The sequence below is a fragment of the Caenorhabditis remanei genome, chromosome X, assembly GCF_010183535.1.
Source record: "Caenorhabditis remanei strain PX506 chromosome X, whole genome shotgun sequence".
NCBI classification, from domain to species: domain Eukaryota; kingdom Metazoa; phylum Nematoda; class Chromadorea; order Rhabditida; family Rhabditidae; genus Caenorhabditis; species Caenorhabditis remanei.
Genome location: NC_071333.1, coordinates 8,652,505 through 8,664,049, shown reverse-complemented (window position 1 = coordinate 8,664,049; position 11,545 = coordinate 8,652,505). Strand labels below are relative to the sequence as shown.

At 39.7% G+C, this 11,545-nt stretch overlaps 4 protein-coding genes and 1 pseudogene across 5 annotated transcripts; 3 read left to right on the top strand and 2 right to left on the bottom strand.

The window, feature by feature from the left end:
• Positions 1-1,583: 1,583 nt before the first annotated feature.
• GCK72_023673 (uncharacterized protein) lies at positions 1,584-3,891 on the top strand (the record flags this gene model as incomplete). Its single annotated transcript, XM_003109495.2, has 5 exons — positions 1,584-1,799; positions 2,119-2,241; positions 2,291-2,712; positions 2,811-3,684; positions 3,769-3,891. 5 exons carry the CDS (start codon positions 1,584-1,586, stop codon positions 3,889-3,891), a joined length of 1,758 nt encoding a protein of 585 aa, XP_003109543.2.
• GCK72_023672 (uncharacterized protein) lies at positions 2,285-4,124 on the bottom strand (the record flags this gene model as incomplete). Its single annotated transcript, XM_053735502.1, has 2 exons — positions 2,285-2,728; positions 4,023-4,124. 2 exons carry the CDS (start codon positions 4,122-4,124, stop codon positions 2,285-2,287), a joined length of 546 nt encoding a protein of 181 aa, XP_053579068.1.
• Positions 4,125-5,959: 1,835 nt separating this feature from the next.
• On the bottom strand, positions 5,960-6,620 carry GCK72_023671 (annotated as a pseudogene). The gene is made up of 2 exons: positions 6,584-6,620; positions 5,960-6,177 (listed from the first exon to the last, which is right to left on the bottom strand). Coding segments are annotated over exons 1-2 (255 nt in total).
• GCK72_023670 (uncharacterized protein) lies at positions 6,075-6,667 on the top strand (the record flags this gene model as incomplete). Its single annotated transcript, XM_053735501.1, has 3 exons — positions 6,075-6,148; positions 6,258-6,465; positions 6,563-6,667. 3 exons carry the CDS (start codon positions 6,075-6,077, stop codon positions 6,665-6,667), a joined length of 387 nt encoding a protein of 128 aa, XP_053579067.1.
• Positions 6,668-9,700: 3,033 nt separating this feature from the next.
• Positions 9,701-11,062, top strand: GCK72_023669 (uncharacterized protein; the record flags this gene model as incomplete). Its single annotated transcript, XM_003109454.2, has 5 exons — positions 9,701-9,861; positions 10,136-10,266; positions 10,370-10,456; positions 10,504-10,766; positions 10,994-11,062. The coding sequence occupies 5 exons, from the start codon at positions 9,701-9,703 to the stop codon at positions 11,060-11,062; spliced, it is 711 nt and encodes a 236-aa protein (XP_003109502.2).
• Between the last annotated feature and the right edge of the window lie 483 nt (positions 11,063-11,545).

Sequence of the window (11,545 nt, the reverse complement as noted above, 5' to 3'; positions counted from 1 at the left end):
CAGAGTCGGGAAAAAAGCGGCCGCAGAAAAAGAAGAAGCTCGCGCGAGTTGATTTGTATATAATAAGACAAAAACGGGGGCTCGGACAAACGGGGTCATAAAACCGAGCGAGGCAAGTTAGGAAGAAGCCGACAGTATCTTTTTCGCGGACTCAATTATGCCGACTCAAGTCCATCTGCTGACCCGAGTTAGACGACGTGTTGACAGCTACACACATGTTGCTTTTAGGGCCTCTTTTTGATGGTGCCGTGCACCAGAAGGTGTGAGGTGGTTGTAAATCTCGTTCGATGTCTGCTTTGGTCTATTATTCTAGAGTACATCAGACAATATTACAGTTGTAAATATTACACTTCGCAAATCAAAAAGTCAATCATCGAGCCAACTTTCTCATCTTCGTGTGGGGAAGAGTACAAAAAGAGAAAAGTGTGAACTGAAAAAGAAAAGTTTGAAATATCATCCAAAAAGAGGGGGTTGAAGCAATTGCATAGTCATTTCCGGAAGAAACAACAGCATAGCCCTCTAGGGTCTTGAGTCATGTGCTTACCGAAGATTTGACTCATTATTCCTACGTTGTCATCTTTGATAGATGAGGTGACTAAATAGAAGGTGGAGTTAATTGTTTTTTACCGCCAATATGCACCAGTATGCTATCTTAGTCGTTCATCTTAGAAGAATGCTCGATTGCTCTAATTTGTCTTTGTGGCGAGTACGAGGAGAGAACTTATCTCCTCGTCATCTCTTTTTTTCGGCATGTTTTTGCGCAACTGACCACCTATTGAGAAAATGTTTATTCTGCTGCTTTTGTTCAGACAGGCATGATGTTACAAATCAAAATGCGCACTGCATACAAGGGCCCGTAATCGGTCCGGTCTTCAACTGTTTTGAATATTCAAATCAGTCCCGGGCGCCCATCCGTTTCTCGTTATACTTTTTCATGATCCCTGCAGTCGTTCCATGTCTTCATTTTTCCGCTACACCACTTTCCATCTAATCAAGCATGATAATTCTTGTACTAAAGTGAACATGTTGGAGCACATCTGTCGTCTTTTTCTCAGTTTTTTGAAAAGACTTTCCCAGACAAAAAGTTTCAAGCAGAATCAATCAAAACTCTTTTCAACAATTCTCTACTATGTTTTGATTCTCTCAAATCTTTTCTCTTGTCTATTTCCCTTCGATTTCCCTCATCTCTCGTTCTTAGTTTTTTTGTTTCAACCCCTTTCTCTGCTTCGTCTTCTCTTCATTTTCGAAAAGCGTTAGAATTTGGAAACATACCAGGTGCCAATACCCTCATTGTTGACTCTCCATCGAACATTTACTATTTCGTACGGTTTGATTTAGGCTCCGCCCACAGGGGCAATCTGGGCCCTCCCCTCATTGCCCCCCTTTTCGCCTCGGTGTTCACTCGTTGCACACGGCCCTTCCCTTTGCCGTCGACCCCACTCCTACCACCCGACCCTTTTTCTTCTAATCTTGGACGGACCGAACAGAGTCTTGGATTGATTTTTGACTTTTTCGTTCAAGCTTCTCGTTCCTTTCCTTCCTCAGCACCTCTCTTTACTTTTTACCTTTTCAGAACACCGAATATGCGACTCCCGTTCTTAGCGTTAGCGTTGCTGGTGACCACAGCCTTCACCGACACCCGTGTATTCATTGGAGAGCTATTCGAACACAATCTTGGAGACAACTTCACCGTCGCTTCTGGAAAAAACAACCGTCCACTTCCTTCCTGGCTCATGATCCGCGACCAAATTCTCACTGGAATCCCGACCGAGAACGATGTTGGCAGACACACTGTTGTGGTAAGTCGAATTGAAAGGAGTTAGATGAGATGGAGAGATAGTGGGAGAGTTTTGGAGACTGAGAAGCAGTGTAGAAGTCCAGGCAGAAGTTCTTGTATGCTTTTGATAGAACGGTATATGGTACCCATGCGTCAGCTAAAAGAACAAAGCGAGCACTTTTGAAGAGAAAAAAATAAAGAAACTTCTTGGCGCTGCAAATATTATATTATCACGCACCAGTTGTTTTTGAGTCGCGATAGATTGATAAATGAGAAAAATGTGGTCCTCAGAGCGCGTGAGATGTGTAGGAGGCACTCTTGTGTAACATGTGGGTTTATAGATCACATCCAGAGGACGCAAGCCCGTTTACCTGTACCTTAATGTCGAGGAAGAAGTCATCAGCCCATGTGGAACCGTCAACAACACCTTCTGGATGGAAACCTACCATGAGCAGAATGCTACCGTAAGAATATCGGAGAACTAGTTCAGCTAGACCAATGACCACTTTACAGCTCGCCAACAGAATTGAGACTGCCCTTGCCATGAATGAATTGGAGTTGGACCCAGAAGTCAAAACCGTTCGCGTCTACTCCTACAACTTCAGTTTGATCAACCGTAACTTGGAGGAGATCAGTCAAGATGCCGTCAGTGGACAGTACATGGCTATCTGGAAGGTTGCCTGCGAGGACTTCGATGATGCACTGACCTACATGGATGATTTCGTTGATCGCGAGGATGTTGACTACGACTCGATCAAGCTTGCCAAGGGATTCTTCAAGCCAGGAGTTGCCCCGCAGCCAACACCGGAGCCACTCGAGGAGACCACTACTCAAGCATACATCAAGACAACCACTGAAGTCGTCCGTACCACCAGAAAGATTGCCGACAACAAGCCAATCCTTCTCAACAGACTCCCATCTTTCGTTTGCACCAGGTAAGATATTGTAGGACTGAATTAAAAGAAACTCGGAGCCTGACCTCAACTTCCCTTTCTTGACAGCTCACTCGGTATTAATGTTCGTAAGTTTTCAGAGGTGAAATGTGCGAGCTCCGTGTACCAGCTGAGACCTTCAAGGATGCCGAAGACGGAGACACTTTCAAGATGAAACTGTCGGTGTTGGCACTCGATAACGCTGAAGTCTGGATGATCAATGAGTCGAACAAGGGACTTATCGGAATTCCAATGCGTACCGGAGAATTCAACTACCGTCTTGAAGCTCGTGATAAAGCCGGACAGCTTGCTTCTGCTCCATTCCAAGTCAACGTGAAGCCAGCTCTTCCAACCAATCACCGCGTCGAGCTTGAGATGGATATGCCAACTCCTCAGCAGATGGCTACAAACCCATCAAAGAGAAACTTGCTCATGCGAGCCCTCGCTAGATCTCTCAAGTCTCCAGTCCATAGTTTCACTATCCAAGAGATCGGATCCAAGAACAACAAGACTATGGTGGCTTTCAGCAACAACACCATTCCATACAAGGTCTGTGATGAAGATGCAGTTGATGCTATGGCCTCCAAAATGATCATGAAGCAGAAGATGAGAACCAAGACCGAATTTGTCAAGACTATGGGCAACCAGTTCTATGTCCGACGTGCCACCATGATCCGCCACGGAAACTGCGACGAGACCGTCGAGATCAGCACTACTGCTCCAACCATCCAATCAATGCAAGAAGCTGATTCCCAACTCATGCTCATCTGCATCCTCTTGTTCCTTCTTCTCGTCATCGCTGTCGCCATCATCATCTACTGCGCTTGCATCAAGAAAAACGGAAAGAAGAAGTCTACCAGCACCGAATACGTCTCCAAGGGACTCCCCGTTGTCTTTCCAGATGAGGTCGAGGAGAATGACCCTACTCACGCCGGAACTCCAATGTTGGCTCGAGAAGAACGCCCACCACTCAAGGTGAGAAATGAGAAAGACTAGACATCAAATGCCAAATCTAGCATCTTTCTGTTCCGAACAAGATAACATCTCTCTTTTTTGCAGGTATCGCAACACGAGAACCCATTGTACAAGCCACCGCCACCAATCGCCAGCAACTCTCCACGTCTTGGACATGCCTCGTCGTCCTCTAACCAGAAGCTTCAATCGCCTTTCATCCCTCCTTAATTCGAAGAATCTCTCGTTATGAACTGATGTCTCTGCCTGCCGATCGAACCCTCTCACTATCGTTTTCTTGTTCCCGAACTTAGCCATCCACCGTTTCCTGTCCTTTTCTCTTGCATCGATATACAATTCACCATGGATCTCTCTCTCTCCTTATCAAAAGTCATTATGAACAACATTTTCTCCTCGAAGATGTCGTCATCTAATTGACTTTCTCTGAGCCATGGCGTTTGCATTTCAATGCTATTTTTTCCCAATGTTTTTTTTTTCAAACTTTCCCTATCTCCTTTCATACGAGGCAATCCATAATAACATCACAACCAAATCTTTCCACTTTTTTCTGTAGTTATTGTCGCATTTTGACTGTCCCCACTGTCTATCAAAGACTCCCCCCATCTCATCCCAGCTTTCGTTCCCTTTCAGACTTACTGTTCCAGACCCCTTTCCTCCCCCTCTCTCACTCAAAGCACATCTATTCCTCATTTTTTATAACGGTGATCTTTCCTCATTCTTGTATGCTCATTGAGCCAAAGGAACTCCATGGGTGTCCCTAATTCACTGTTTTTTCTCTGCCTGAACCGTTTTCCTCTATTAGTTAGTTGTTTCTTGTCATCTAATTACCCACAATCACTCCATCTCTCCCCCAGTTTTAACAGTCCTGTTTTTCACTGTTTTGTTCTATAAATCTTGAAGTTAAACATGCGTGAAGGTGGATAACTCTAAAAAAAATGTTGGAAAACTTTTTCAGAAAACCAATTATAGAAGTTTTGAATTCAAGTTAAAAGAAATGGGGGAAATGATAACAACACGGACATTTCAGTTTGTGACATCTTTTCATTAAAACTTCATGGAAATTAGACAAACAATTGAAAATTAAAGTTTCAATTGCAATCATGTTCTCCAAAGTGAATCTAATCAAAATAACTGGAAAAAGAATGTATAGACATTTTTAAACGTAGGGATTTTCCTTGATGAGATAAGAGATGTAGTGTCAGAACGCGTCAGCGTATAGATTAGAACGCTTGAGCTGCTCGATGTGTTTTCTCTTTTTTCTCATATAATGTCTTATATGTAGGATTTTTCTTGGCATTTTTAATATATGCTGTTTCGATTAGACGTCTGACAGACCGATTTTCTGGAAATGCAAAAGTTGCGAATTACTACAACTATTTTCTTAAATTTTTTTATAATTGTATAAGCCTTCAAAACCAATTTTTTGTGAAAACTTTGAGAAAAAAATTAGAAAGCATCACACCCTTTCTCGGAACTTTATTACCACAATTTATTACTTTGTTGAAGCAAGACGTTCTCAACCTTTTCTTCTCTGTGCAAGCCTTCCCAATTTATGAAATTTTTATCGTTTTCCTTTCTCAGCTAGACGAACTTTCCCATCTCCGCTTTTCCTCTCTGAATTTCATAATATAGACAGCTGCCGCCGGTCACACCTGCTCATTCTCACAACATTCGTCGTTTTTTCGGTAATTTTTTGAGAGTTTATGTCGGCTGCAGCCAAAAGCAGGTGGCCTGCCTACACGGCTATTGCGCCTTCAATTGCATCATATTGGTGGGAGCTTGAGAATGGTACTGAATACGGCTGCAATTCTACTTTTTTAGGGTTTGCTCGATCGGCTTGGTTTTTCTGAACAAGCATCTGCTCTCCGGTACAGGAGCAAGGGTTGGTACCAAAAAGGCCTGATGTATTTCAATAAACGTTTACAGCTGAATGTGCCGTTGTTTATTACTTGGTGTCAATGTATGGTCACGGTCATAGTATGCTCTTTTCTGCAATGGGGGTCAAGGAAAACCAAGATAATTACATCTTTCCCAAGACTGAATTTTAATCTGAAAGCATGTATATCTGTAAGGAGGATTCTATTTCATTGGAGGAAAGCAAAGCCCAAAATTGTTTCAGGTGCTTCCTCTATCAATCATTTTTGTAGCAATGATCTCATTCAATAACTTGTGTTTAAGAAACAATGGAGTTTCATTCTATTATATCGGAAGGTCGATGTCTACAGTGTTCAATGTGGTATCATTTAGGAATGGATACTCAGAGTTCTTTAATTCTGTTTTAGATTTTATCACAACATCTTCTGGGGACAAATCCGTCAAAGTTTGTACTCATCACATGCTTGATAATAGTTATTGGATTTGCTATTGGTTCTAATAATGATGCTGGCAATTCAATGTCAGTGGATGGAGTGATATACGGAATACTGGCGTCGTTGGCAGTGGCTTTGAACGCAATCTTTACAAAAACGTTAGTTTTGATGAATCGGACTGACATTTCTGAAAAGTTCCAGATGAACAAATTCATAAAAATGAGAACTGCAGATTGCGAACCCCGGAAATATTGATTTTATTTTCAGAATACTTCCGAAAGTTGGAAACTGTCTTTGGAAACTAACATGGTACAACAATCTGGTCGCGCTTATTCTTTTTATCCCATTGATGTTATTCAATGGTGATGTCAAAAGAGTCATCAACGATACGCCCGGATGGACATTCTGGCAAATGCTTTTCATTTCTGGTCTTTTTGGTTTCACGATGAACTATGTTACCGGGTGGCAGATTGAGGTCAGTTCCTAAGATTATCTGAATGTTTCAGGCTATATCTATAACAAAAAGTAATCACACCTCTTGTATTTGCTCAGATAATTCTTCAAGTTTTCAGGCTACTTCACCGCTTACTCACAATATTTCGGCAACTGCAAAGTCGGCTGCACAAACATTATTAGCGGTCATCATCTACCAGGAACTAAAACCTTTCTCCTGGTGAACTTAAAAGTTTCTGCAGTTTTTACATTTTATTCTTTCAGGTGGTTCAGCAACATCATAATATTATTCGGGTCCTTTTTGTATACCTACGCGCGCCATAAAGAGATGAAGTTTGAAGAAGCAAGGAAGTCGAAAAAAAAATGAAGCTCTTTTTTTCAAATAACAATCATTATGTGTTCATCTGTGTCATTTGTTGTCTATCGGTTGTTTTCTGATGTTCAGTAGCCGGACCAGCTGTTGCTGTTTTTCTGATTACATTGGTCTGGTCACTAAACTTTCGTTATAAGTTCTCTGTAGTGATAAGTATCAAAATTTCGGGAAAACATAGATATTTTTATTTGTATTCTCTTATTCTCCAAGCATGAATCTTTGTCTAAAGGTGAGTTCTTATTTTTTTGAAAGTCAGGATGAGCCCATTGCGTGATATGATGACATTTCTAACAAGCTGCTTCCGAGATCATTTTACTTGCTTGCTCAGAAATTTCTAAGGCTGATGAAAAATGGAAAACTACCTCTCAGGTCAAAAGTATAAAAGTGTTGGTGCTAGGCAGAATCTAGTACTTTTAGAAACAAACACTCAATCACGCTGTTCTTTCTTATCAGTTTGAATTTTCTTTCAAGTGTTGTTATTCGTTGAAAAAAAATTTCCGAGTTTTTTATCAAAGTTATGTCTAGCTCACACGACTTCAACTACGCAGATTATACTCAAAGAGTTTTGGTTGTGTTTCACGTTATGAAGAAACCTTCCAATAACAGTTTAAAAATTTCAGTAACGAAATGCTTGGTTATTTCTCATTAGCACTTTTTAATGTACATGCAAGACATCAATAAAACAAAGGTCTGTTTTGCGCACTAAATATTCGTCTTCTCCTCCAAGACGTTTTTGAGGTAAACAAGTATTGAGTGCGCAGGCGCGCGCATATGGACCACTATAATTCTCTCTCTCTCTTTTGCACCCTGCGTTTCTTCTCTCTCCCATATCTTAACATTGTCCTCCACAGGTAAAGTTTGTTTTCCCAGTCATTTGTCTTTTTAAATCTGCATTTTTTCTCATAACGCCGCCAGTTACCAGTTTATTTCAACATTTCAATTTGTTCCATTGTCTTGCCTGTAGTGCAGAATGTTTACCTCGCGAACTAGTTCTTTTAGTTGAAGGGTCACTGCTTTTTAGATAAGAATGTCAAAAAGGGTAAAGTATATGAAAGTTTTTTGGTTGGTTTTTTCCCTTTCCATGCATTGTGAAAAATGCAAATTTATCTACAACAACAGCTGACGTGGCTCTAAAAAACGTTTAGTTGTTTTGTGTTGTGTTCAGTTATCGTTCTCTCTTTCGTTCCGGTAGGTCGTATATTCAACAGCTAACAACATGCTTGGATTTCTATGGGTTCATGGATTACATGTAAGTCTCGACAGTCTTTCAGAAGTATTACAGCATAGAAATTTTTCCGCTTTGTATCTAGGATCTTTGAAAAACTCACCTTTTTTATCAGCTGCTTTTTCTATGACCAATAAACAAAACCAATTGTTTGCTCGCTACTCATCCGTGCTCTTTTGTGTTCGTTCCAACCTTTTCCACCAACTTTCGAACTAGTCATTTTTTCCTCCGTCGACTTTTCATTATTTACTCAAATGTTGGTCTAGCTTACTGTGTCACTTATCTGGTTTTTATCAAAAGATGTAAGGTCTTTCACTCTTCTCTCAAACCTCGACAAAATCTAGTTTTCTTGTTCTTCGGGCGGGAAGATTCAATTCAAATTGACTGTAATGATTCGCTCAGCTGTTTTGTGTCGCACCCAGCCATCTGTTGTTCATTGTTCTATCATCCGTCATATTGTTTGTTAGTGTCAAAGCGCTATCACTTTTTGAGTGAAGGAAAATATCATCTTTTAAGAAAAAGTCGTAGGTGGTAATAACTGATACCTAGTTCCTGTTCTTTTCTGAACATTTTCACTCGTTTTCTGACCACCTGGGTTGCTAGACTCTCCCGAGAAAAACTATAAATCAGAAATGGAGAGTGGTTGAAGATGTTGCAGCATATTTCTCCACTGTTTTCGCTCTAACAGTCTGCGTGTACGAGCGCGTGAAGAATTGGCGGCGAAACGCCACAAATTGGTAGTCGCGATAAGGGTATATAACAGAAAAGAATTTCAGTGCATGAGATCAAAACAAAATGATCAAAATATAACTGTGTTTACTATAAACATATTTTTCAAAATGTCTTCTTGTATGATTCGTGTATAATTATTAAAAGAAGCGTAGTAGCCCCGTTTGAACTTCGAACTTGCCGCATTGTTTTGTTTTTGGTCCATTGTCTCCTTCTCTTATCATAGTCACAAACACAATTGATTGTCATCTAGATTTATTGTTCTCACCACAAAAATAGAGACAATATTTTCATGTGACCTGATGAGTGTGTGTTTTTTCTACCCCGGAAGATTATCTGTGGTGTCAACTGCTTTTACACTTTGAGGTTCTCCGGTTTTTTGAAAACCATTGATTTGATGCTGTTTGAACTGCTGTCTCAATTCATCTCATCTCAAACTAGCTAGTATAGATGAAATAGAGAACGTCATCTACTTAATAAAATCTATTTTTTCATCTTTTTTTGGAAGGCCCATTTTTCTTGAGAGCGCCAGTCCCCGTATCGATCCCCCATTGTGTAGACATGAATGCATTTTAGGCATAAGTAGGGGCCAAAGCCTTTATTTTATTCTTTCTCCTTTGCTCATAGAAGGTTAAGAACAATAAATTATTCTGAGAAAAATATTGTTTCTCTATAGTATTTTGAACCACGTCACTCCTGATTTATTGTTGATCTGCCGATGGATTCACTACTGCTTTTTTCTTCAAAAAAATGGATGGTTCTAAAGTTTTTAAAAGTTTTCTTCATAAAATTTTATTGAGCATATACAACTTGCACTCTGTTTAATAGAACAATTTATACGCCGTGACAAAACCCTAGTCTTTTCGACAAAGTTATTGTTTTAACTTCTCAGTTCAAAAAAGCCGTAACCAAAACAATTTTCAGAGACGAATGACGGCCGTCCAACACCAACCGATTCCAGATGCTCTTCAAGGGAAAATCAATCTGTTCAGAACAGCGACTGTACTTCGAAGATTCCAAATCAACACACAATCGGATGCTCTCTATGTCAACCTCAACTATTTGGCCGAACTATCGGAATATTTCCATGTGTAAGTGTTCTAGTATATTCCAGGTTTTAAAAAATACAATGTTTCACTCCTGGCTCAAAAAAACTATGAAAATGTCTTTTGTAACCGAAAAAGTTACAGAATTACTGTCTTGGCGGATGTACTTTTCCTTGATTTTTTAAAATCTATATGTAATTTGTTAGAGAAATTCCGTGTAAGGATCCAAATGTACTTCAGAAACCACCAATCTTAGAAAAAATGAGCCAAACATTCAAATTCGTAAATTTCTCATTACAAAATTCACTATTTTTTTCAGCCTCCGTACCGGATCATACAGCGAGAACTTATCGGAGAGGGTGAATTTTGACGACGTCTTCACCGAAGAACTTGTCACGTTTCTGTCATACGTGTGCCCGGAAGGATTTGAGTTCGACCGCACTATCAATCGTAAGTTTACACCGTTCTCTAGTTTATGTGGAAGCATTTTTCCGGTTTTGGCTGTTATCGGAAAGTGCACAGATCAAAAAGAAAAGTAAAAAATGTCTCTCAGGGTACAACATCTCTCCGCTCGTCTACTTCTCGGATCGCCTTATGTTTCCATGGGTTAAGCAAGAAATCAAGAAATACTTGAAAAGCGGTAAGATATTCCAGTTGTAATTCTGTAAACGTTCAGTTTGTTATCAGATGACTTCAAGAATGAGCCGTACGACACTGAGTCGCTGATCGATCTTGCTTACCTGCTTCATTCGCAGGCGTACGCGTTAGTGACAATAAAACACTGTTCAATGGAACAGAAGGAATATATTTACAGTACTGTTGATATCGATCCGATTTTCAAGAAGATTGCTCGTCTCAGTGATGTGTCTGTTGTGGACAAGGCAGTAGCAGCTGTTCCAGATAACAGTATCCGCGTCTTCATCACAGAGAGAATCATCCACTTCAGACCAGTATGTTGATTTTGTGGTTGTATAACTAGAAACAGACAAAAAAGAAATCATTACAAAAAAAACTACGCGATAGTTTCAAAACTTGGTTTTCATTAGTAAAATCGGATTTCTCAGATTTTGAAGTTTTTGGGCGCTCCGTTTGAGTTCTATACGCCTTTTCAAGATTTTTTGGAAAGAAAACCAATTATTTGGTTTTATCATTGTAAACCTAAATTCTTTTATTACAGTACACCTACCAACCACGTCCACAATCATTCTTCGACTGGAACGACACTCGCTCTCGTCTTTTCTTCTGAGCTCCTCCTCCAAGGCTGATCATTTTTCATGTTCGTACAATGCAAGGGATTTAATAATGTTTTTGATGCTTTCCATCAAGTTGTATTTTCAATGTGTATTTCTGGGATGCCACATCTGTAGCTTCTGTATATTCCATCTTTCTGTATTTTTCAACTTCTATTCTTTCGCCGTTTCTCATAATTATCAACATTTTCTTTCTTACCCACATTTTTCCGACACGCTCATTATAGAATAAAACAATTGGGTGCAACACATGAGAATCAACAAGAATGCCAGTATTAATAAGCAGAGGTCAAGTTTTTTTCTAGATCATAGCAATATATATGCAGAAGTATTTTAATATGGAAAGTATTCAGAAAATTATGTACATAAGAAATAAACGATTAATAAAATGGTATTTACAGGAAAATATTTATTTTTGTCGCGATCGTTTCCTTGTTATTTTGGCACGTTCGCTTTTGAAAAACAAAAGGACATCTTTA